A 25780-nucleotide genomic window follows, 5' to 3' on the forward strand; every position below is an offset into this window, starting at 1 on the left:
AAAATTAAAGTTTAAAAGGGGTTAGGGTTAGGATGTGGAAACCCTGCAAAAATACAAAATGCAAAAATATCTTTAGCATGTGGAAAACCATTTTTAACTTTTGTATTTATATTCTGATATTTATTGCCCTGTACACCGCCCTGAGTCCTTCGGGAGAAGGGCGGTATAAAAATTTAATAAATAAATAAATAATAAATATGCATTTGTGTGTGTTTCTCTCTCTCTCTCTCTCTCTCTCTCTCTCTCTCTCTCTCTCTCTCTCTCTCTCTCTCTCTCTCTCTCTCTCTCTCTCTCTCTCTCTCTCTCTCTCTCTTTTGTGTGTGTTTGTGTGTGTTTGTGTGTGTGTGTGTTCCCTCAAAGCCAGCAGAGCAAATCCTAGCAATGCTATTTTGAAAGAGGAAGGAACTCATCTAAAACATTGTTTCTGATTTTTCCCATGTGGGTAATTCTGCAAAGAAAGTTTTGGAGAATCAGTCAACATGGGACTTGGGTCCTGGAAATGAAACAAAAAGTATTTTTTTGGCTGGGAGAATAGAAATGGGCAATAACTGTAGGAACGGATGGTTTTTATGAAAAATGCCAGTTGTTTACTTGTTTCTCTGCTTACAAATCATGTTTTGCTAACTGGAGAAAAGAGGACACATACGGACAAAATAATTTATGGCTTCGGAAGGAAATTTTTCTCCTTTGACTAAAGTTCATTTTTTTCTGGCCCTTGGGGAAAAACAAACAAACACTACATCTGGTCCAGCTTTCAACCCCCCACATCTGCTTTGGACAAATCCCCAGTAAAGGAATGCAACTTTATTTTAGAGAAAACACTTATGCTAATTTATTTGTAAGTAGATTGTGTAACAGTTATACAACTGAGCGGAACTCTTTGAGTCATTCGCTTGGCAAGCCTTACGAAATGCCATGTGGGGAGCATTTTGTGGGTCCACAGACATGTCCTTCTCAAAATATCTCTACACCACGAACACAGTGGCCTTTGCGGTTAATCGTTAACTTCAATATGATATAATCTTTAGGAAGATTTAGCATGGGGATTTTCCCGAAACTTCCACCAAGTTCTCCTAAATGGTAGCAATATTAGAAGTTGAAACTCAGGGTTTTTCCATAAAGTTTAATTAGCTCCTTTCAGGCGTGATGGGAGATATTCTCCATAGTCCCAGGTCAATTGTCTCCAAAAAGTGGTGGAGTATGAGCCGTATTGTGATTATGGAATTATGTAGGTCCAGATTAAGAGTTGCTCACTCCCCAGGTCAAATACTGGATGTTACAAAAGAACTGCCAACTCTTCAATAGAAGAGAATATTTGTAGCTCAGGGTTGAACTACAGGGTCCTTGGTGCTCTCTGACCTTAGTGGTTTTCTTGCAGACGTTTCATTGCCCAGCTAGGTAACATCATCAGTGCTAGAAGAGAGTGGGGTTTATTCTCTGTTTATATATACGTATATAACACTGTTGGTACCAACACTCACAAGGCAAGCCACTGCATATAAACAGAGAGCAAACCCCCACTCCCTTCTACCACTGATGATGTTACCTAGTTTGGTAATGAAACATCTGCAAGAAAACAACCAAGCTCAGAGAGCACCAAGGACCCTGCAGTCCTCCTCCTCCTCCCCTCCTCCTCCTCCTCCTCCTCCTCCCCCTCCTCCTCCTCCTCCTCCTCCTCCTCCTCTTCTGCCACACTCCCTTCTAGCACTGATGATGTTGCTAGTTGGGTAATGAAACCTCTGCAAGAAAACAACCAAGCTCAGAGAGCACCAAGGACCCCACAGTCCTCCTCCTCCCCCCTCCTCCCCTCCCCCTCCCCCTCCTCCTCCTCCCCCTCCTCCCCCTCCTCCTCCTCCTCCTCCTCCTCTTCTCCACACTCACTTCTAGCACTGATGATGTTGCTAGTTGGGTAATGAAATGTCTGCAAGAAAAGAACCAAGCTCAGAGAGCACCAAGGACCCCACAGTCCTCCTCCTCCCCCCTCCTCCCCTCCCCCTCCCCCTCCTCCTCCTCCCCCTCCTCCCCCTCCCCCTCCTCCTCCTCCTCCTCCTCCTCTTCTGCCACACTCCCTTCTAGCACTGATGATGTTGCTAGTTGGGTAATGAAACCTCTGCAAGAAAAGAACCAAGCTCAGAGAGCACCAAGGACCCCACAGTCCTCCTCCTCCCCCCTCCTCCCCTCCCCCTCCCCCTCCTCCTCCTCCCCCTCCTCCCCCTCCTCCTCCTCCTCCTCCTCCTCCTCCTCCTCCTTCTCCTCTTCTGCCACACTCCCTTCTAGCACTGATGATGTTGCTAGTTGGGTAATGAAACCTCTGCAAGAAAAGAACCAAGCTCAGAGAGCACCAAGGACCCCACAGTCCTCCTCCTCCCCCCTCCTCCCCTCCCCCTCCCCCTCCTCCTCCTCCCCCTCCTCCCCCTCCTCCTCCTCCTCCTCCTCCTCCTCCTTCTCCTCTTCTGCCACACTCCCTTCTAGCACTGATGATGTTGCTAGTTGGGTAATGAAACGTCTGCAAGAAAACAACCAAGCTCAGAGAGCACCAAGGGCCTCACAGTTCTTCTATCTTTAGTAATTGAAGATGATCAGAGAGCGTTTGTTTTTAGATTAGGGTGAAGGTGATGATGGAATCTGGACATTTTTAACTTCTTTTCCGGCACCATCCAAACATTTTGGAAGTGACGTTCCCAAACTTCTCAGCCAGCATCACCCATGAATGAAAGATGCAAGTGTCAACTGAATCAAAAGCCCATTGTTCCGTGAGAAAAGTCTGAAAATAGTACCCCAACAAATTTGCAGCCTGACCAGATAGATATTCAATAATTGGGAAGACCTCGGTTTGATCAAGCTGGTTCACAATTCATGATAAGCCATAACCTACTGCTAAGTTTGTAAAGCCGCCCTGAGTCTTCGGAGAAGGGCGGGATATAAATGGAATTAAAATAAATTTTAAAAAAATAACCAAGCCAGGCAGACAGCTAGCAGTGTTCACATTGATTAAAAATTGCAAGCTTTGTCACGAGAAGAGAAGAAAGGTTGTATGGACGTGTCCAACCAAATTTCCTTGGTTGCAATCAGCTTTTGCTGGCAGAAAACCTTGTTTTGAGAGCCAGGAAAAAACCACTCATTTTTAGGGAGAAAACCAAGGATGGGAAGCTAAGCAGGGACAGGTGAGGCTAATGTTTGGATGGATTCCACCACAGAATCTCAAGGCATTCCTAGACTGGGAAAATCTAAGTTCTTGTTTCTTGGAACTACATAATACTTCCATACTTTCTTATTCCACATGTAATTTCATGGATGTATTCGTGCAGTCTTGTCAAGTTTAACTTGGGAGATATTTGACTGTCCAGATATGGGGGGATATCTAAGACAGCATTGGCTTCAGAATTCAATAGGCCCTGCCCAGCCTATAGTCAGAAAGATCTAGGTGGTTTACGATCAGAATTCCACCTCTCTCTGTGTCTCTCTCTCTCTCTGCGTTGTGCTGCTGTGGCTGCCATCTTCATTTTTTTTGAACTATACCCTGTGGATACCCTTGAACAGAGGCTCTGCACCATGCCAGGTTCAGGTTTGCTGTGCAAGATGGTAAACCAGATTCAATAACTGGTGTCAACTCAAAAGATGTATCAGACTTTAGTGAGCGGATCGATAGCCATATTCGAAAAGCTTTTTGGTAGGGGACCTTAAGAAGAAGATTGGACAACCATTTGTCTCAAATGGTATAGGGTTTCCTGCCTGAGCAGGGGCTTGGACTAGAACAGGGCTTTTCAACCAGTGGTACGGGTACCACCTGTGGTCCATTGGCACCTGGCAGGTGGTATGCGACCATTCTAGACAAGTGGTAGTGGGGGAGGGGAATGAGCTGAACCGGTGGCAGCACCGCACAAGCCTGAGCGAGAGACGGCTGGAGCTGCAGGGCTGTCAGGGCTCAGCGGAAGCGCCAGGATCAGTGCCAGGATCCAGCTGGAGCTCGGCGCTGATCCTGACCCTTCTGCTGAGCCCAGAAGAAGCACCGATCAGCTGGAATGTTGCAGCATCTCCAGAGTCTTGTGATTTACATTCGGATGCTTGGCAACTGATTCATATTTATGACGGTCACAGTGTCCCAGGGTCATGTGAAGTGACCAAAACCTGCAGCAGAGGGGGGGGAGAATAAAAAACCAAACACCCCACCCCCACCCTACCCCCACTACCAATTCTCAACAGAAATACTCACAACAATGAAAACCTCGGAAAGGAGGAAGAGTGCCGCCGGGCGGGCAGGCAGTTGTCTTGCTCGGCTGTGGCTTGGGGGGCACTTTTTTCAGCGCCATTGTAACTTTGAACAGTCACTAAGCGAACTGTTGTAAGTCGAGGACTACCGGTACTTCATCACTTTTTTCCTTTTTTTTTTGGTCATCAAGTTTTTGACACCTTGCTAGGCGACTGGTGGTACTCGGATGTTGCCATATTCTAAAAGTGGTACAATGGGTGAAAAGGTTGAAAAGCCCTGGTCTAGAAGACCTCCAAGGTCCCTTCCAACTCTATTATGATTGTGACTGTGATTAATCCCAAAAGGCTCAAAGCACCCATCTTGCCCTTAACTCCTTGTAAAAGTTCCCAGTACAGAATAACAGAGTTGGAAGGGACCCTGGAGATCTTCCAGTCCAGCCCCCTGCTTGAGTAAGGGACGCTATACATTCCGGACAAATGGTGGTTCAATCTCTTCTTGAAAACCTCCAGTGATACAACACCCACATTTTCTGGAGGCATTTTATTCCATTGATTAATTGCTTTGTCAGGAAATTTCTCCTTAGTTTTAGATTCTCTCCTTGATGAGTTTCCATCCATTGTGTCTTGTCCCACCCTCAGGTGCTTTGGAGAATAGGTTGACACCCCCTCCTCTTCTTTGTAGCAGCCCCTGAGATGATGATGATGATGATGATGATGATGATGATGATGATGATGATAATAATAATAATAATAATAATAATAATAATAATAATAATAATAATAATAATATGCCATCGAAGCTGTACAGTTATGGATGAAATGTGTAACAGTGATACCCATTGTCATCAGGGCACTGGGAACTATGTCCAAAAACTTTGCAAAATACATCAAGAAATTGCAGCTTCCTGCAATAACTCCAGCAAAGCTACAAAAAACTGCACTACTTGGAACATCTTACATTTTAAGGAGATACCTGGTTGATACCTAGGATGCTGGCAGCAGCCCGTGTCAACCATTAGTGCCAGTCAATTTGAGTGTTCAGTTGACTGAGTTTCATGTTTAATAATGATGATGATGATGATGATGATGATGATGATGATGATGATGATGATAATGTTGGAAGGGACCTTGGAGGTCTTTTAGTCGAAACCCACAAGCATTTCAGACAAATGGTTGTCCAATCTCTTCTTAAAAACCTCCAGCGAATAGAATAGAATAGAATAGAATAGAATAGAATAGAATAGAATAGAATAGAATAGAATAGAATAGAATAGAATAGAATAGAATAGAATAGAATAGAATAGAAGAGTTGGAAGGGACCTTGGAAGTCATCTAGTCCAACCCCCTGCTCAGGCAGGAAACCCTATACCCTACACTGGAACACTGCTATCTTGTCACCACTGGTCCTTCTCTAGACATACCCAATTCCTGCAACCGTCCTTCATATTTTAGCCTCCAGTTACCTAAGCCATCTCTAAACCACCATGGAGTAACACAAGCCGAATCCTTCAAGTGCTGCATTAACCATACTCTCTCCTTGGCACTGACCATTTCCCCCCACGCAGACAACTTTTGCTCAGAAGAAAAGGCACGCTTGTGCGCTCAGGCACAAATAGCTGGGCAGAGCTGGTTGTCAAAACAACCAGTCCCAAACACACAGGATTCTCCTGGTGCGCCTCTGGGAACACAAGCACTTGTCTCCTCTCCTGCAGAATTAAAGCCTGCTGCTAGGTGCGGACTCAGAAAGGTTGTGTGCTGCACAACCCCAAGACAACATTTTCGGGGAATACTTGCAAAAATCTATTGCCCGTTGTTGATATGGATGCAAATTCTGCCGCTTTTAGCTGCTGGTATGTTCTTTTCTTATTATACAGTATCTTCACTGATAAAGGTCAAAGATAGTGTTTCCAAATATATTTATCCAAGACTAAGGTCCAAGGTAATGATGATGATGATGATGATGATGATAATAATAATAATAATAATAATAATAATAATAATAATAATAATAATAATAATAATAATAATAATAATCTTCCTCCTCTTCCTCTTCCCTCTTTCATGTTATTATTACTCTGGTGTTACATCCACATTGTGGGAACCAGAATGAGTTTGACAGGAGTGAAAGAGGAATAAGAATCATACGGAAAATTTCCCTGAGATCATACCTGCATTTTTTGTGAGTAAAAAGCACATCCCACAATACACGTCGCCGTTATCTCTATTTATCCTGATTCTGCTGCCACTGCTTAACAAAAACCCATAGCAAATTATAGCAATTAGATTTTTGTTGAATTCATTTTTGAGAGGACAAGATCGCTGGCAGACTTGCCCTAACACCTGGAAGTCTGGAGAAAATAAATAACTAGACCGCCGTAGGAATAGCTGAATTTTAGGAATGACATCTATGGGGGCATTACATCAGAGGGTGCCCCCCAAAATGCTATCCAAACAGCACTATTTTTTTTCCTGTGGCTGTCAGGATCCCCCAGAGGGAGTAGGGCTGTCCCCTTTTTTCTGTCTCTGAGGTATTTTGGTGGGGGCGAAGGCTTCAGGAAAAAAAAATGGCATTGCTCTTAGTCTGCTGTGCAAATCCCCTGGTGCCATCAGAAGCTGCATCCTTCTGCTCTAGAGGCTGAAAACATCTGGCATGAATAAATTGCAATTATGAAATTAAGCCAAGAAGCTGTCCTCAACACAGATGTAAATTCAGTCACGGAGAACAGCTTCGCCTGGCTGGTGTGGGTGTCTCAGCCCACTCCAGCCATTGCGAGGTCAGCCAAACCAAGTGATAACCCCTAGCAAGTGTGGCTATTTTTTTTCAGGTCAAGCTGGTGAAGGCATGCCTTTCCAGTGTTCTCAACGGCACGGCGGTCACAAATCCAGATTCTCCAGTTCCCTGAACAGTCAACACTGGGGGTTTCTGAAGAGCAATTTGGATTATTCCAGAGAGGGTTTCCTTTCTGTAAATGAGGGTATCAGCGCCCAATCGCCAAGGGGACCTGGCCCTCTTCTTCCCTCCGAGAAACCTAAGAATCTTCTCAGAGCATCCCAGAGATCCAGAAAGATGCTAACCGAGCCACAGAGCTACACTTCGAAGCTCAGCCTGATGAACCAAACCCGGAAGGACCAGGTTGCTCAAGTTGAGTATTGCCTCAGCCAACATCCCTTGGCGCTCTACCCAAATTTTCAAGAAAGCATTCCTGCAGAGGTGAGAACATGCATTTCTGCCCATGTTTTCAATAGCAGCTATAATAGTCACATTTGACCACTGATGATGTTATCTAGTTTGGTAATGAAACATCTGCAATAATACACCCAAGGTCAGACAGCACCAAGGACCCTACAGTCCTCCTCTTCCTCCTCCTCCTCCTCCTCCTCCTCCTCCTCCTCCTCCTCTCCACAAACACCATTCCCTTCTAGCACTGATGATAGAATAGAATAGAATAGAATAGAATAGAATAGAATAGAATAGAATAGAATAGAATAGAATAGAATAGAATAGAATAGAATAGAATAGGATGGGATGGGATGGGATGGGATGGGATGGGATGGGATGGGATGGGATGGGATGGGATGGGATGGGATGGGTTAGGAATAGGAATAGGAATAGGAATAGGAATAGGAATAGGAATTTGAAGGGACCTTGGAGGTCTTCTAGTCCAACCCCGTGTTCAGGCAGGAAACTCTATATCATTTGAGACAAATGGTTGTCCAGTCTCTTCTTAAAAACTGTTGGAGCATTCACAACTTCTGGAGGCAAGTTGTTCCACTGATTCATTGTTCTGTCAGGAAGTTTCTCCTTAGTTCCAGGTTGCTTCTCTCCTTGATGAGTTTCCATCCACTGCTTCTTGTCCTGCCTTCAGGGGCTTTGGGGAATAGCTTGACTCCCTCTTCTGTGTGGCAACCCCTGAGATATTGGAACGATACAATCATGTCACCCCTCGTCCTTCTCTTCATAAACTTACCTAGTTTGGTAATGAAATGTCTGCATGAAAACAATCAAGGACCCCTCATTTCAACTCTGAGCTACAAATATTCTCCTTTATTGGAGAACATTCCCACTGTTTAGCCTAAAACAGTGTTTCTCAACCCTGGATACTTCAACTCCCAGAATTCCCCAGTCAGCAAGCAAGCTGGTTGTGGAATTCTGGGAGTTGAAGTCCACACATCGTCAGGTGGCCAAGATTGAGTAATACCCTTCTGATCTGTCTCATCCCATCTCCGCAGTCTTTGGGCTCCAAAAAGGACACTTTCTAGGTTGGAAATTTTGGGTGTCAGGCAATAAATTCTTTTGACACAATAAAGATTGCAAATGAAGTCTAATGACCTAATCTTCTAATCCTTTTTTTTACTAAAACCTATATTTAATTTATAAGTATAATCAAGTGTTTTCCTGCCAAGACAAATCTGAGGAATGATGACTAATCTGTTTTATAAGGAGCTGTTCTGGCAGATATTTGAAGAGAAAGAGTGACCTGTACACAGTGTTAGAGAAAAGTCCCTCGACTTAGTCCATGAATGACATCAGCATAGATTTCTCTGGGTAAATTCCGTAATGGATATTTTTTTTTTAAAAAAAGAAAGTTTCTTGATAAGAAAAAGAAACTACTGTAAGTTTTGCTTTGCAATTGCTCTCAGACCAAGGGCATTTTTGGCGGAAAAGATGAACATGATAGTAGGATGAGAGGATAGCAGTATTCCAATATTTGGGGAGCTGCACAGAGAAATGGGGAGTCAAGCTATTATCCAGAAGGCAGGAAAAAGAAGCAATGGATCGAAACTAATTAAGGAGCGAAGCAACCTCGATCTAAAGAGAAATTTCCTGTCAGTCTGAACAATTCATCAGTGGAACGACTTCCCTCCAGAAGTTGTGGGCGCTCCGTCACTGGAGGCTTTTAAGAAGAGGTTGGACAACCATTTGTCTGAAATGGTATAGGGTTTCCTGCTTGAGTAGGGGGTTGGAGTAGAAGACCTCCAAGGTCCCTTCCAACACTGTTATTCTGTTATTCAGGTCTAAAATTGAGGGGGGACTAGAAGGGAAAGTAAAGGAAAATGCTCAGTGCCACCCCTTGGAGGGGGGTCAAAAGAGGCAAGATGGTGGCCACAGCACTGTAATCAAGTAGCGCCCCTGTGTACATTGCCCACCCGCTGGTAGTCAACTTACAACCATTTGTTTAGTGACCATTTGAAGTTACAACAGCACAGAGAAAGGGACTGACCGTTTTCCCCACTTGCAACAGTTACAGCATCCCATGGTTATGTGATCAAAATTTAGACCTTTGGCAACTGATTCCTATTTATGACAATAATAATAATAATAATAATAATAATAATAATAATAATAATAATAAGAAGAAGAAGAAGAAGAAGAAGAAGAAGAAGAAGAAGAAGAATTGCCTGAGCAAAATGGGGGGGGAAGTAAAGTTCCACTCGAGGAAATTAAGAAGAAGAAGAAGAAGAAGAAGAAGAAGAAGAAGAAGAAGAAGAAGAAGAAGAAGAAGAAGAAGAAGAAGAAGAAGAAGAATTGCCTGAGCAAAATGGGGGGGGGAAGTAAAGTTCCACTCGAGGAAATTGCAAAGAAGAAGAAGAAGAAGAAGAAGAAGAAGAAGAAGAAGAAGAAGAAGAAGAAGAAGAAGAAGAAGAAGAAGAAGAAGAAGAAGAAGAAGAAGAATTGCCTGAGCAAAATGGGGGGGAAGTAAAGTTCCACTCGAGGAAATTAAGAAGAAGAAGAAGAAGAAGAAGAAGAAGAAGAAGAAGAAGAAGAAGAAGAAGAAGAAGAAGAAGAAGAAGAAGAAGAAGAAGAAGAAGAAGAAGAAGAAGAAGAATAGAGCTGGAAGGGACCTTGGAGGTCTTCTAGTCCAACCCCCTGCTCAAGCAGGAGACCCTACATCGTTTCAGACAAGTGTCCAGTCTCTTCTTAAAAACTTCCAGTGATGGAGCGCCCACAACTTCTGGTGGCAAGCAGTTCCACTGGTTAATTGTCATCACTGTTAAGAAGTTCCTCCTTAATTCCAGGTTGCTTCTCTCCTTGATTAGTTTGCCCTCCATTGTTTCTTGTCTTGCCTTCTGGTGCTTTGGAAAATAAGTTGACCCCCCCTCTCTTCCTTGTGGCAGCCTCTCAAATGCTGGATTACTGCTATCATGTCCCCGCTAGTCCCCTAGTTGCAGTGTCTCGGGATCATGTGAGCCCCTTTTACGACCTTTGACAAGAAATGTCAATGGGGAAGTCAGGTTCACTTAATGACCATGTTACTAACTTAACGGCACTGATTTACTGAATCATTGTGGCAAGAAAGGTCGTAAAACGAAGCAAATCACACTTAACAACTGTCTTAGCAATGGAAAAGTTGGGCTCAGTTGTGGTTGTCCGTCAAGGACCACTTGTATACAATAGGATGGGGCTTTGATGGCAATGCTGAACTTGCCACCTTGTTTCTTTTGACCTCGCCCCATGGAGATGGTGTAAACATCTCAACTGCTACATACCCAGCAGGAGAACATCTATGAGGAGCAGGGCAATGGCTGGCTGGCCTCTCAAGGCACGATGGACCTTATCCCAGAACAGGGGTCTTCAAACTTGACACCTTTAAGACTTGTGGACTTCAACCCCCAGAATTCCTCATCCAGTCATGCTCAACTTTAAGACTTGTGGACTTCAACTCCCAGAATTCCTCATCCAGTCATGTTCAACTTTAAGGCTTGTGGACTTCAACTCCCAGAATTCCTCAGCCAGCCATTCTCAACTTTAAGACTTGTGGACTTCAACTCCCAGAATTCCGCAGCCAGTCATGCTCAACTTTAAGACTTGTGGACTTCAACCCCCAGAATTCCTCAGCCAGTCATGCTCAACTTTAAGACTTGTGGACTTCAACTCCCAGAATTCCTCAGCCACTCATGCTCAACTTTAAGACTTGTGGACTTCAACTCCCAGAATTCCTCAGCCAGCTGGCTGAGGAATTCTGGGAGTTGAAGTCCACAAGTCTTAAAGTTGCCAAGTTTGAAGACCCCTGTCCTAGAAGCAAAGCTAGCTGAGGAGATGCTGGACACCTTATCCTGCCCCGAGGGGCTGCAGAACTCAGTTAGATGAACCAAGGATCTCTTTCAGGGCCATCTTTACCTTCAGACAGAATGTACCAGGGGGTCATTGAAGAAGAGATTGGACAACCGTTTGTCTGAACGGTTCTTGGATGAGAAGCGAAACGTCTTCAAAGAAAAACAAGGACGTCCACTTGCTTTGTGAAAAAGCACCTTTGGGATAGTCCAAAACGGTACAGGGTCTCCTGTTTGAGCCAGGGGATGGACTAGAAGATCTCCAAGGTCCCTTCCCACTCCTGTAATTCTTTTATTCATGAATGGGAACCAAGCTAAGGACCTCTCAGCCTGGTTCCTGCACTCTAGCAAACCTGTAGGCCGTGTTTCCATGGCGACCCTTGCAGAAAAAGACAGGGAAGCATACTCATGTGTAGCGGAACCCCAGGTGAGGAAAGGTTTGGGAGTAGAAGTGGCAAAAGGTTCCTCCACCACTGCTTCCCATCCCTCCTGCTCTTGCATACAGGTAATCCTCAATTTACAACCATTCATTTAGTGACTGTTCAAAGTTTCAACAGCGCTGAAAAAGGGACTTGACCGTTTTTCGCCCTCACAACCTTTGCAGCATCCCCAAGGTCACATGATCAAAGTTCAGAGGCTTGGCAGCTGACTCATATTTATGACGGTCGCAGCATCCCGGGGTCATGTGATTCCCCCTTTGCGACCTTCGGACGAGCAAAGTCACTTAGCAACTGCGGTGATTTGCTGAACGGTAGCAGCAAGAAAGGTCGTAAAATGGAGCGGTACTCTCTGAACAACGGTCTTGTTTGGCAACAAAAAACTTGGGGCTCAATTGCGGTCGTAAATGGAGGACTACCTAGAGTGGGGTGCCTTCACCCCTGGAGAAGAAGCACGCGTGGGAACGACTTCCAGACTTTTCACTGATGCTAGAGCAGGGGGCTGGACTAGATGACCTCCAAGGTCCCTTCCAGCTCTTATTCTATTCTATTGCAGCTGCTTCTGCAGGAAAATAGTTGCCTTCCAAACAAAATGACCTCCAGCATGAATAAAGGTCAGGTTTCCTTTAAGCCTGGGTGAACTGAGGTTTTGGCCAAGTTTTATCTCCGTTCAAGGGAAGTTTCTGAGTTCAGACACCCTTGGGAAGTTGTGAACTTTGTGACGTCAACACCCCTTGCTATCTATCTCCTAGTTGATATGGTTGGTGACTTCTCTTCTCCTCAGCTCAATACTGACAGGAAATCCCCCGGGGGTTAATCTCGCATGGCTAAGGAGTAAATAAGAGAGGGGATTTTTTTTGCTGTCGTTACAACTCAAAGTACAGGAGAATAGGCTGCCACTGTTTTCAGCTAAATAAACAGAAAATTGCCTTGGGGCCTTTGATCTTGGCACATTTTGTACTCTGGACGAAAGCGATATTTCTCTATTGCTTGTTCCTTATTTTGAGGCTTTCATTCACTCAGTTCACAAGGAGTCTTTCCATTTTAGGCCTTTTCCAGAATTCTCCTGATATATCCATTTGCTGTTGGGTTTGGTTTCGGACCTAGAAGTAAGGAGGAATTTCCTGACAGTGAGGACAATTAATCAGCGGAACAACTTGCCTCCAGAAGTTGTGAATGCTCCAACACTGAAAGTTTTTAAGACGAGATTGGACAATGATTTGTCTGAAATGTATAGAGTTTCCTGCCTGAGCAGGGTGGTGGACTAAAAGACCTCCAAGGTCCCTTCCAACACTTCTCTTCTCTTCTCTTCTCTTCTCTTCTCTTCTCTTCTCTTCTCTTCTCTTCTCTTCTCTTCTCTTCTCTTCTCTTCTCTTCTCTTCTCTTCTCTTCTCTTCTCTTCTCTTCTCTTCTCTCCTCTCCTCTCCTCTCCTCTTCTCTTCTCTTCTCTTCTCTTCTCTTCTCTTCTCTTCTCTTCTCTTCTCTTCCCTTCCCTTCCCTTCCCTTCCCTTCCCTTCCATTCCATTCCATTCCATTCCATTCCATTCCATTCCATTCCATTCCATTCTATTCTATTCTATTCTATTCTATTCTATTCTATTCTATTCTATTCTATTCTATTCTATTCTATTCTATTCTATTCCCTGGAAACATTTGTCTGTCCCTTGTCACTGATCAGTTTGCACAAGAGAGAGGTTAATAAGGTGCAAGAATTGTGGTCTCATGCTGGCTGACACTGCCCTTGCATATCTCTTGCCAATTGGTTTTGAGGCAAACCTGGGTGAAATATTTATCTTCAGAAAGTCGCTTCTTTCTTTCTTTCTTTCTTTCTTTCTTTCTTTCTTTCTTTCTTTCTTTCTTTCTTTCTTTTTCTCTCTCTCTCTCTTTCTCTCTCCCTTCCTTCCTTCTTTCCTACCTACCTACCTACCTACTTAACTACCTACCTTCCATCAAGCATGAAACTTTGGCAGCTATGTGCCTCTGCGTTTCAACTTGCCTTTAGATAAAGGGGGAGGGAGGTGTTACTCTCAGGTGGGTAGATGGAGAAACAAAACTTCTTCGATTCAGCTACAGAGTGTGGGAGCCTGAAGGCTTGCCAAGGACACCAGAACAGGTGTGGATTTGAAGCAGACGGTTCCCATAAGAAAGTGGACTTGTTGATGTGGATTGCGTAAGACGTTGGGGGTTTGGCTGGGAAAATTATTGCTTAAGTCTATGAATTGGTGTGGGAACCTCAGAGTTAATTTTGCTTCGACATAACCATGCAGTGTATTCAATAAATTGTAAGATTTTTGGGAAAGGAATTGATCTGGAATTTTTTTTGGATTCTTGAGCTGGATGATTCCTTCCTTCCTTCCTTCCTTCCTTCCTTCCTTCCTTCCTTCCTTCCTTCCTTCCTTCCTTCCTCCCTCCCTCCCTCCCTCCCTCCCTTCCTTCCTTCCTTCCTTCTTTCCTCCCTCCCCTCTCCCTCCCATTGACCCTCCACTTCCCTTCTCAGCTTTTCAGAGAAGTCATGAGAATCCTGGACCCAGAGGTGCTTCCTACTGGCCAGGAACGTGATGCCAACCTTGATGGAGAATCCTGTCCTCTGTCTACGACTCCATCCCTCTTGGAAGACAAAAGAAACAGACAAACAAGGGCCAAACAGGTCAGCTGGTGAGTGCCAGTCCACAGATAGTACCCAGGCATCACAAACTGCAATTGTCTACTTCCCAGCCCATCATCCGCCATGATTAAGAATCACAAAGGGCTGCATTTCCGTAATACGCAAGCCATAACCAAGAAACCCAGGTTATATCCTCATGGGATGTCCCACCCACCCCCTCCCCCGCTAAAAGATGCGTCCCCTTGGAACTTTTCCACTCGAGATACAGGTAGTCCTTCGCTTACGACCACAATGGAGCCAAACCTTTCTGTTGCTAAGCGAAACACTTGTTAAGTGAATTTTGCTACACTTTACGACCTTTCTTGCCAAAGTGGTTAAGTGAATCACTGCAGCTGTTATGTTACTTACACGGTTGTAAAGTGAATCTGGCTTCCCCCATCGACTTTGCTTGTCAAAAAGGTGGGAAAACTCATCTTATTGGTTGTTGTTGTTGTGGGAAAAATAGAGGCTCTTCAAGAGAGTGCAAGTAGTCCTTGACTTACGACCACAACGAGGACCAGAACTTCACTTGCTAAGCAGGGCAGTTAAGCCAGCCATGTCTAACCGTACGACCTTTTTGCCACTGCCGTTAAATGAATCAGTGCAGCTGTTAAGTGAATCCGGCTTTCCTCATTGACTTGGCTTGTTGGGAGCTGGTTGGGAAGGTCACAAATGAAGAGAGATCACACGACCCTGGGATGCTGCAGTGCTTATAAGTGTGAAAAATGGTCACAAATCACTTTTTTTCAGCACCGTTGCAACTGAATAAATAATATCATAAATAAGTGTTGGTTACCCAAGTGCCCAAATTTTGGCCACAGGAACTCCACAACGGTTGTAAATGTGAGGGCTGGTAGCAATTCACTTGTTCCAATTCACTGTGGATAAAGAAATGGTCGTAAGTCAAGGACTCCCTGTGGTATGTGGGACATATAATTTACTCTTCAATACACTGGCTTCTGCTTGGCTCCTTGGCGCCATCTTGTGGTAACAGGTTGCTCAACAGTTTTCAGAACCTTCTAGTTAGTATCTTTGAGGAACATAATTATCTCCACTTCCCCAAATGTCTCGTTTCTTTCTTACTATTCATTCAAACTAAACAAACCAGGAGAACTAAACAAGGTTAAGACCTAGTTTGGTTTCGGACAGGAAACTAGAAATGTAGGTTAGACTGGAAGCTCAACATAATATCAAGAAAAAGTCACCAATGAGACACGACTCTTCTTTTACTATTGGCAAAGGAACGCTTAAAATGTACTTATTTATTTCATTTATCAGACAAATTTATAACAGAGTGGGAGTGTGTGGAATAAGAGTAATCTACAGATAGTCCTCGACTTATGACTGCAGCTGAGCCCAAAGTTTTTGTTGCTAATCAAAGTCAAAGGGAAAACCAGTCTCATAAACTTAACAGCTGCAGCGATTCACTTAAGCAAGGAAGTTTGTAAAATGGGGGCAAACAACTGTCTTGCTTAGGAACAGAAATTTTGGACTCCACTGTGGTAATAAGTCAAAGACTATTGTACATAAAAATCTAGTCAACTAAAAGTTATCACTAAATTGGCGCTAGATAAGAGTTAGTGGACTTCAAGAAGGGTTGACTGAACCTGGACCATTTGTGGGAACGTAACAATTCTAGGCTGATTCCTCTCTTAACCCCACCCCCGTGCTCTACCTATCCTTCTCCTGCAGTCATGGCTACCATCTTGAAGTTCTGGACCTCTCCCCATGGAAATCTTTGGTTACTGTACTTAGGAAAAGTAACTTGAAGATAAATATTCAGTGATATTAATTGGTTCCAGCAGAGTGGAAATCATAAAGCTGCAGTTCAGGGCGTAGTTGATGGGAAGAACAGCTCTTTAAACATCATAGGATTTGCTGCTCGGTCAATATGGATGTGCAAATGTCTCTTACAGCAAGGATGCCGAAAACAAAGCTCCTTACACCTGGTTCTCCCCGAGAAAAGTAGCAGCAAGAGACCTGAAGGCCAGGTTGAATTACGTCCCTCCCCTCAACGAGAATATCAAGAGAGCCACCAAAGAACTTTGTGACGGATTCAATTCTCTAGTAAGTCAAACTGTTTCTATCTCGGTGTTTCTCAAGCTTGGCCCCTTTAAGGCATGTGGACTTCAGCTCCCAGAATTCCCCAAACACCATGGCTGGCTGGGGAATTCTGGGAGTTGAAGTCCACATGCCTTAAAGGGGCCAAGCTTGAGAAGCTTTGTGGGGGAATGTTCTTTCCCAGGCCAGGTTCTTCTGCTCCAAAGAAACCACCCAGGGGAGTTGGACTTCAAGACCTATAATCAACCGCTAGCGTCTATGAGGTTATGGGAGTTGTAGTCCAACATATCCGGACCACACTGCTGGAAAAAGGGCTGTTGGACTGGCCTTTTCCTCATCTCCTATCCTATTGCAGTGATTTGTTCTAGGAGCTCCTGTCAATTTCTTATCTATTTCAGATCAGATATTTATAGCTACAGCAATTCCAGAAGAAAAAAAAACATTTTCCCCTTTGCAGATTAAGAAAAGAGGTGTTGGTTTTGTGAATTCATGTGTTAACAGTCAGCTAGACCTGAATAATTACTTAAACTTCAGCAGTACCTAGTTATATTTTTATAGCTGTACATCTGTTAAGCTCTTGGCTGGCAGATTTATATAAGATCTGAAGTATTTTGTAGTTTTGAAAACCAAAACTGATTCCTATCTGCTTTTTAAAAAGCAGCCTATTTCAAAACTTGTTTACCATTTTACTTTACAGATAAATAACTACAGGTAGTCCTTGACTTACAAACATTCATTTAGCGACTGAAGTTACAAGGGCACTGAAAAAAGTGGCTTGGGACTGTTTTTCACACTTACAACCATTGCAGTATCTCCAATGGTCACATGATCAAAATTCAAATACTTGGGAACGAACTCATATTTGTGATGGTTGGCATCACGTGATCCCCTTTGGCCACCATCCGAGACGCAAAGTCAATGGGGAAGCCAGATTCGCTTAACGGCCGTGTTGCTAACTTAACCACTGCAGTGATTCACTTAACAACTGTGGCCAGGAAGGTCATACAATGGGGCAAAAACTCACTTAACGACTGTCTTGGTGAGCGACGGAAATTTTTGGCTCAACGATGGTTGTAAGTGGGGGGGGGGGGAAAATTCAAGACCAAAATACAACTTTTGCTGGATAAAAAAGACGTGACTGTTTGATACTTGGGCTCAAGTCTGAGTTCCTATTTCAGGGAGGAGAGAAGTACAACATAGATGAAGACACAGTCCTAAGTATGTTTGATGCGGGTTATGAGACCACCGTCCCGATGTTTTATCCCCTTCATGTTGAGGAACTCCGTGATCTACCAATGGATCTAAAGAAGCACCTTGGGATGTTACCTTCTCGGGCTATTCGAAAGAAACCTGATCAGGAAATTGAATCCTCTAAGGTGGGTGGCTTCTAGCATGCAGGTACACAGTGCTTTGATGAAGATTATTCGTTAAACCTTGACTTAAGAAATGTACAGTACATTTTGGAAACAGGGCAGAGAAGAGCAGCTAAGGTGATTAAGGGCCTGGAGACAAAAACACATGAAGAATGGTTGCAGGATAAAATTTTATTTATTATTTCTTCTTCAGTGGGTGTTCCATTTTTGGGCATAAGCCAATCTTGCTGCAGTTAAAATATGCAATAGTAAGCAGAAAGATGCTTTGCTGAGTTTATCATTAATAATCCCTAATAAGAAGGTTACTGTTTTTAAATCAATTTTTTGTAATAATATTTCTTCCAACCAATTTACAGATGTAAACATTACAGATGTTATATGTAGATATGCTCTGTCTTGTCATAGAATGTATTTTAAGTTTCTGTTTTTCTATCTGTAACATAAGGTAATACTATTAGCAGTGCTGTAGCCAGGGAAGTTGAATCATGTCCACTTTTGTTTTTAAATGTATAAAAAAATCAAGAAGGAGAAGGAGGAGGAGGAGGAGGAGGAGGAGAAGAAGAAGAAGAAGAAGAAGAAGAAGAAGAAGAAGAAGAAGAAGAAGAAGAAGAAGAAGAAGAAGAAGAAGAAGAAGAAGAAGAAGAAGAAGAGGAGTTATGAATTGTTGTGCAGAGGTCTCCTTGTGCTACCAAGGAGTTGCACAGACAAGGAAGGGTACTGAGAGCAGTAAGAGTCACACAGTAACCACAAGAGTACACTGAGTTGTGAAAACAGAAAGAATTTTACTTTTGAGGTGGTGTAAAAACAATAATGCACGGTCAAAAATTAACAGTCCAGGTCATACACAATAGTAACAGTCCAAGGAGTATTCCAAATACAAAGTCTTCTTACTGGTCCAGAGGTCAATACACAGTTCAGGTTTATCACAGTAGTAAACCAACAGTACAGCAAAACAGTAATAGTAGAAAGAGCAGTGAATTCAGAGAGAGAGAAGCTACATTCCTAGCTCCCTCTTATGGCCATGAGAACACTTACACACCCATTGGCCAATTAACATCTTAAAGTCACAACATCATAGTTTATACATTTTCAACCCAACTATGTAGGCTATCAACATATGCCAAAGAAGGAGAAGGAGAAGGAGAAGAAGGAGAAGAAGGAGAAGAAGGAGGAGGAGGAGGAGGAGGAGGAGGAGGAGGAGGAGGAGGAGGAGGAGGCTTGCAGGATTTGGGTTTAGCCAGTCTAGAGAAAAGAAGGACTAGAGGGGACATGGGTATCCCAGTATTTGAGAGGCTGCCACAAAGAAGAGAGTCAACTTATTTTCCAAAGCACCAGAAGGGAGGACAAGAAACAATGGATGTAAATTAATCAAGGAGAGGAGCAACCTGGAAATAAGGAGAAACTTCCTGACAGCAACAACAGTTAACCAGTGGAACAGTTTGCCTCTGGAAGTTGTGGGTGCTTCATCATTGGAGATTTTTAAGAAGAGACTGGACAGCCATCTAACTGAAATGGTATAGGGCATGGGTTGGCAACCTTGGCTCTTTCATGACCCGTCGACTTCAACTCCCAGAATTCTCAGGAATTCTGGGAGTTGAAGTCCACGAGTCAAAAAAGAGTCAAGGTTGCCTACCCCTGGGATAGGGTTTCCTGCTTGAGCAGGGGGTTGGACTAGAAGACCTCCAAGCTCCCTTCCAGCTCTATTCTGATTGATGGACTTTTGCTTGGGAGAACTGAAGACATTTAGCTTGCAAAGAAGAAACGGAGAAGTTTCATATAGGTAGTTCTTGACTTACAATCAGTATGGTAGGATGTTCCTTCCTAGAGCTACTTATGACCCAGTTTCAAAGTTCCAAAGGGGGAGGGGCACTCTGCAGTCATGTGATCACATTTTGGGCACTTGGCAACTGTCTCACATGTATGACCTTTTGCAGCTGACTAAGACATACGATGTTTCTTCACTGGAAACCAACATTTAAGGTAAAGGTAAAGGTTCCCCTGCACATGCGTGCTAGTTGTTTCCGACTCTAGGGGTCGGTGCTCATCTCCGTTTCAAAGCCGAAGAGCCAGCGCTTGTCCGAGGACTTCTCTGTGGTCATGTGGCCGGCATGACTAGACGCCAAAGGCGCACGGAACGCTGTTACCTTCCCACCGTAGTGGTCCCTATTTTTCTACTTGCATTTTGACGTGCTTTCGAACTGCTAGGTTGGCAGAAGCTGGGACGAGTAACAGACGCTCACTCTGTTACACAGCACTCGGGATTCGACCCGCCAAACTGCCAACCTTCCAATCGACAAGCTCAGCGTCCTAACCTACTGAGCCACCGCATCCCAACCAACATTTACTTCTAGCCAAAAAGACCCATTAAATACAGTGGACTCATTTAGCAACCGCTAAAAGATTATAAAAATAGGGTGCGGTCATGTGGTGACCCGCTTAACCATCGGAACATCTTGTGACTGTAATTCCAGGCTAAATTACATTTGTAAGTCAAGGACTAGCTGTATTTTTCCCTATATTCCATACCCGTCTGCAAGGCCGCTGATGCAAACTGGAGTCAAGCAGATTCCCTACACAGTCTTTCAGTGCTCCTATTTTCTGTTGTTTGGGGAGGTAGTGTCGGGCGCAAAGGATCAGGACCATCCATTAAATTGCAGCACCAAACATTTTATTTTAGGCCCATTCACAAGAATCTGGTCAGCTGAAGTTCAAGGTTAAATTGGGGCCAGATAAGAGTCAGTGGAATTCAGGAGAGGCTGGATTCCAACCCTTTGTGACAACGACCCCAAGCTAATGATGTGCTTAACTCTTCCTGCTCCTCTCCTACGGTGGGTGGTTGAATCTTCAGCTCCTGTGTTTGCTACCAGCAGGAAGGGAGAATAGGTCAATAGAATAGGCCAACTCATAACCTTGGAGCACATGAACCTTGACGTTTCTTCCCTCTTTTTCTTCACCCAGGACCCTTGCCAATCCAGATGGAAGAAGATCAGATATGGGGCTTGGTATCTGGACCCCAAGACATGGAAAAAACAGGATGTGAGTGAACCTTTAGAAAACCCCAAAGAGAGCAGCATCAAGAATTCCAGAAGGCTCTTAAGGGAAGAGGTATGTTACAGCGTTCCGTGCGCCTTTGGCATTTAGTCATGCCGGCCACATGACCACGGAGATGTCCTCGGACAAGCGCTGGCTCTTTGGCTTTGAAACGGAGATGAGCACCGGCCCCTAGAGTTGGAAACAACTAGCACGCATGTGCGGGGGAACCTTTACCTTTTTTACTATGTTACAAGTTCCTGTTGGAAGGAAGGAAGGAAGGAAGGAAGGAAGGAAGGAAGGAAGGAAGGAAGGAAGGAAGGAAGGAAGGAAGGAAGGGAGGGAGGGAGGGAGGGAAGGAGGCAGAGGGGAAAGGACGGGAAAGGTGAGGAGAGGAGGGAAGTGAAGGGGAGAAGAGAAAAGGAAGAAGGGAAGAAAAGAAAGAAGCAAGAGGAAGGAAGGGAGGGAGGGAGGGAGGGAGGCAGAAGAGAAAGGAGGGGAAAGGAGGTGAGAGAAGGGAGGTGAAGGGGAGAAGAGAGAAGGAAGAAGGGAAGGGAAGAAAGAAGTGAGAGGAAGGAAGGAAGGAAGGAAGGAAGGAAGGAAGGAAGGAAGGAAGGAAGGAAGGAAGGAAGGAAGGAGAGGGAGGAAGGGAGTCCTTATTTTAATTTTTGGATGCTTTCTGCAGGAGGCCAAGCTCCTACAACTTCATGGAACTCATGCTTTCCGGGAATTTCTTGTCCAAAAAGGTTATCGGATACCAGAGGTAAACTTTAAATGCCTCCCACTCACCTAGCAGTAAAAAAATTCTGTTGCTCTCCAGATGTTTCAGCATCTCTTTACAATTGGTTGTAGCCAGCACAGTCAATGCCCCAAATACCAGGAGGGCTTCAAGTTGCCATTCTCTGCCTTCTAGCCTATATTCCTCCTTTTTGTTCAAAGGTGATTGCAAAACCAAAGGCGCTCCCTTTATCGCTACTGACCTACTGCTTCTCTTACCTGCCTGGTTTTAGACCAGAGCAGCTTTCTGCTTCCCTATCCCTTGGCCCAAAGCCTTCAGCATCCTTACCCAGAGGGCTCAGGGTTGAAAGCGATAGTCCATGGGTAGGCAACCTTGGCCCCTTCATGACACGTGGACTTCAACTCCCAGAATTCCTGAGCCACCATGGCTCATCTTGGAAACCTCTCCCTTTCCCCTCAGCACGGCTGGCTCAGGAATTCTGGGAGTTGAAGTCCACGAGTCATAAAGCAGCCTAGGCCAGGGGCAGGCAACCTTGGCTCTTTATGACTCGTGGACTTCAACTACCAGAATTCCGGAGCCAGCATAGCTCAGCTTGGAAACCTCTCCCTTTCCCCTCAGCATAGCTGGCTCAGGAATTCTGGAAGTTGAAGTCCACGAGTCATAAAGTGGCCTAGGCCTAGGCCAGGCAACCTTGGCTCTTTATGACTCGTGGACTTCAACTCCCAGAATTCCGGAGCCAGCATAGCTCAGCTTGGAAACCTCTCCCTTTCCCCTCAGCATAGCTGGCTCAGGAATTCTGGGAGTTGAGGTCCATGAGTCATAAAGTGGCCTAGGCCTAGGCCAGAGGCAGGCAACCTTGGCTCTTTATGATTCGTGGACTTCAACTCCCAGAATTCCTGAGCCAGCATGGCTCAGCTTGGAAACCTCTCCCTTTCCCCTCAGCACGGCTGGCTCAGGAATTCTGGGAGTTGAAGTCCACAAGTCATAAAGTGGCCTAGGCCAGGGGTAGGCCACCTTGGCTCTTTATGACTCGTGGACTTCAACTCCCAGAATTCCTGAGCCAGCATGGCTCAGCTTGGAAACCTCTCCCTTTCCCCTCAGCATGGCTGGCTCAGGAATTCTGGGAGTTGAAGTCCACGAGTCATAAAAGAGCCAAGGTTGCCTACCCCTGCCATAGTCCATTGAACCAAGAAAGAAGCAGAATGGGGAAAAATGGATAAGGAAGAATGTAGGCACAGATAGTCCTTGACTTACAACAGTTCATTTAGTGACCATTCAAAGTTACAATGGCACTGAAAAAAGTGGCTTAGGTCCATTTTTCACACTTATGCAGCATCCCTATGGTCACCTGATCAAAAGTCAGATAGTGACCAACTGGTTCATATTTATGACGGTTTCAGTGTCCCGGGGTCATGCAACCTTCTGACAAGCAAAGTCAAGCCAGGTTCACTTAACAACCATGTTACTAACTTAACAATTGCAGTGATTCACTTAACGACTGTGGCGAGAAAGGTTAGGAAATGGGGCAAAACTCACTTGACAGCTGTCTTGCTTAGCAACGGAAATGTTGGGCTCAGTTGTGGTCATAAGTCGAGGGCTGGCCTGTTTTGCAGCTTTTGAACAATGCTGCGGAGTTTTTCCCTGCTATAATTCATAAGATTGTAAATAATAGCTTTTGTTTCTGATAAGTCGCTTTCTCAAAATCCCGAGAAAGGCTCAGTTTTAAAGAAAAGGTCTATTTTTTATTTTTATTTTTATTTTTGCAATTAAAACTGTGTTCTTTCTTCAAGGGGATGACATTTGTGTCCACGTCTCTGAAATTATTTTGCCTTTGGGTCATAGCGGATTGTGTAGGTTTTTGACAGGGCCACCAGGTCTCCTGGACATTACGTAATTGCAACCGAAGAGATTCTGCTTGGGGAAAAAAAATCACCTTATCAAGCAGATGATAACCCAAATTGTGATGGTCAGAAAAAGTTTATATTCCAGGAATCTGTTGGGGATCCTGCTGCTGCTTGGTAGCCTCCAGTCCCTTCGATAAGATCAGATTTCTAAAGTCTTTGGGTCAACAAAAGTTGGATCTCCGAAACGTGCTCCTTGGAACAAGCCGGTGAAATTGTATGTTTGAATTCAGTTTTTGCAGCGGGTGCTGGAGGAACCGGACGGGCTTGAACCCAAAAGTGGGGGCTTTGAAGAACACCAAGGAGGAACCCCAGAGATGCGAAGACCTCCAAGAAGATTATTAATGAATGGTGGGAATCTAATACACAGAATCCAGTGACCAAGAGAATGGAAGCTGATCCATGATGTTGTTTGAGTAGGAATTCTTTCCGAGGACATGTACCTGAACGGAATTTTCTGAGCAATACCTGGTGAGGATTCCCTACAAAATCCTTTGCCTCTTTTTTTTTTGCACCTGGTCGAAAATCAGAATAAACAACGCAGTTGAAAGCAACAGACCTGCTGGGTACACCTAGAAAAACCCAAGAGTCACCCAACAACGGTTGGAAGGTTTTTTTCCGCCAGTTTCTTACTGCTCTCTCTAACCATAACATACACACAACTGATTAGTTGTGTTCCCTATCGGTTTGGCCAGTCCACGGGTCGGCAACCTGCAGCTCTGTAGCCGCATGCGGCTCTTTCAGCCTTCTCCTGCGGCTCTTCGCCATTTGCAGAGACAGAGACAGAGAGAAGCACTTGCGCTTCCCTTCTCTCTCTCTCTCTCTCTCTCTCTCTCTCTCTCTCTCTCTCTCTCTCTCTCTCTCTCTCTTTCTTTCTCTCTCTCCAAGCTAACAAGTTTATTGGGCGGGGCTCCTGCCTTTGCTGTGTCTCCGCAGGAAGCAGGAAGCAGCAGAAAGCAGCAGCACTCTCTTTCTCTCTCTCTCTCTCTCTCTCTCTCTCTCACTCACACTCACACTCACACACACACACACACTGAGTTGGGGAAGAGGACTGGCAAACCAAGGGCAGGAGAGCCAGCCCAATAAGAATGTGTGTCAGCTTGTCGGAGAACAGCATGAAGCCAGCTTGCCAGGTGAGCAGAAGATCAGAGAGAGGGAGGGAGGGAGGGAGAGGGAGAGAGAGAGAGAGAGGGAGAGGGAGAGAGAACACATGTACAGCAGCCTCTATTTCTTTTTAATTAAACTGTTTAGTCAAGCTCCCCCCCCCCTTATGCGCATGCACGTGTGAGTTTTGCGGCTCCCAGTGTTTTCTTTTCTCTGGGAAACGGGTCCAAGTGGCTCTTTGAGTGTTTAAGGTTGCTGACCCCTGGGCCAGTCTAAAGAAAAGAAGAAATAGGGGAGACATGATAGCAGTGTTCCAGTATCTGAGGGGCTGCCACAAAGAAGAAAGGGGTCAAACTATTCTCCAAAGCACCAGAGGGCAGGACAAGGAACAATGGTTGGAAACTGACCAAAGAGAGAAGCAACCTGGAATTAAGGAGAAACTTCCTGACAGTCAGGGCAATCAACCAGGGGAACAGCTTGCCACCACAAATCTTGGGCGATCCATGATTGGAAGTTTTTAAAAAGAGACTGGACAATCACCTGTCTGAGCTGGTATAGGTCCTCCTGCTTGAGCAGGGGGCTGGACTAGAAGACCTCCAAGGTCCCTTCCAGCTCTATTCTATTCTAGTTGGCGGTATGTCTTTATTGTGCACCAGAAATGGGTTTGTGCTGCATTGCTGTCCAAGCTGCTTCGACATACAATGTTCCAAAAATTGCGATTGTTGGTTCCCTCTAATAAAATTCTGCCCATAATGTCACCTGCTATATGAGATGCAAACTTCCCATCCTCCCAACAACCAAAAGAAATTTGAAGGGTGGGAGAACAAATGAACAAACAGATAGAACCAATTGGAGCTATAGGTTACCGCTGTGGAAGGTATTATTTCAGGCAGATTCTTCCCTTCACGCCTGTAATGTATTGGGCCTATTTACTTGAACTGTTTTCACATGTCTTTGAATGCTGCTTGAGATTGCTTAATCAGGGAGTCTGTGTAACCTGGCTTCCCAGACATGTAGTCTCCAGGACATCATTGGTTGTCTCTGGGGCGGGAATAGGTTCCTTCAAACCTATTGGCCGCCACCTAGTGGCCAGCCGTATAAGTAGCTGCATAGAAGCCTTGGTTACTAGTTCTGTTCCTGTTCTACAATAAAGCAATGTTCCTGTTTGAATCCTCTTGCCTCACCTCCTGCTTGCAAGAAACAACAGGACACGACAACGCCAATATTAC

At 44.7% G+C, this 25780-nt stretch overlaps 1 protein-coding gene across 1 annotated transcript; it reads left to right on the forward strand.

Annotated features, from left to right (window-relative positions):
• Window positions 1–7051: 7051 nt before the first annotated feature.
• LOC310643116 (protein FAM47E-like) lies at window positions 7052–23792 on the forward strand (the record flags this gene model as incomplete). Its single annotated transcript, XM_083367191.1, is given in 8 exon segments — window positions 7052–7420; window positions 14197–14354; window positions 16260–16410; window positions 17583–17780; window positions 20736–20882; window positions 21493–21570; window positions 23681–23719; window positions 23721–23792. Coding segments are annotated over 8 exon segments (1212 nt in total).
• Between the last annotated feature and the right edge of the window lie 1988 nt (window positions 23793–25780).

Source organism: Vipera ursinii (assembly GCF_947247035.1).
Source record: "Vipera ursinii genome assembly, chromosome: 7".
Taxonomy (NCBI): Eukaryota; Metazoa; Chordata; class Lepidosauria; order Squamata; family Viperidae; genus Vipera; species Vipera ursinii.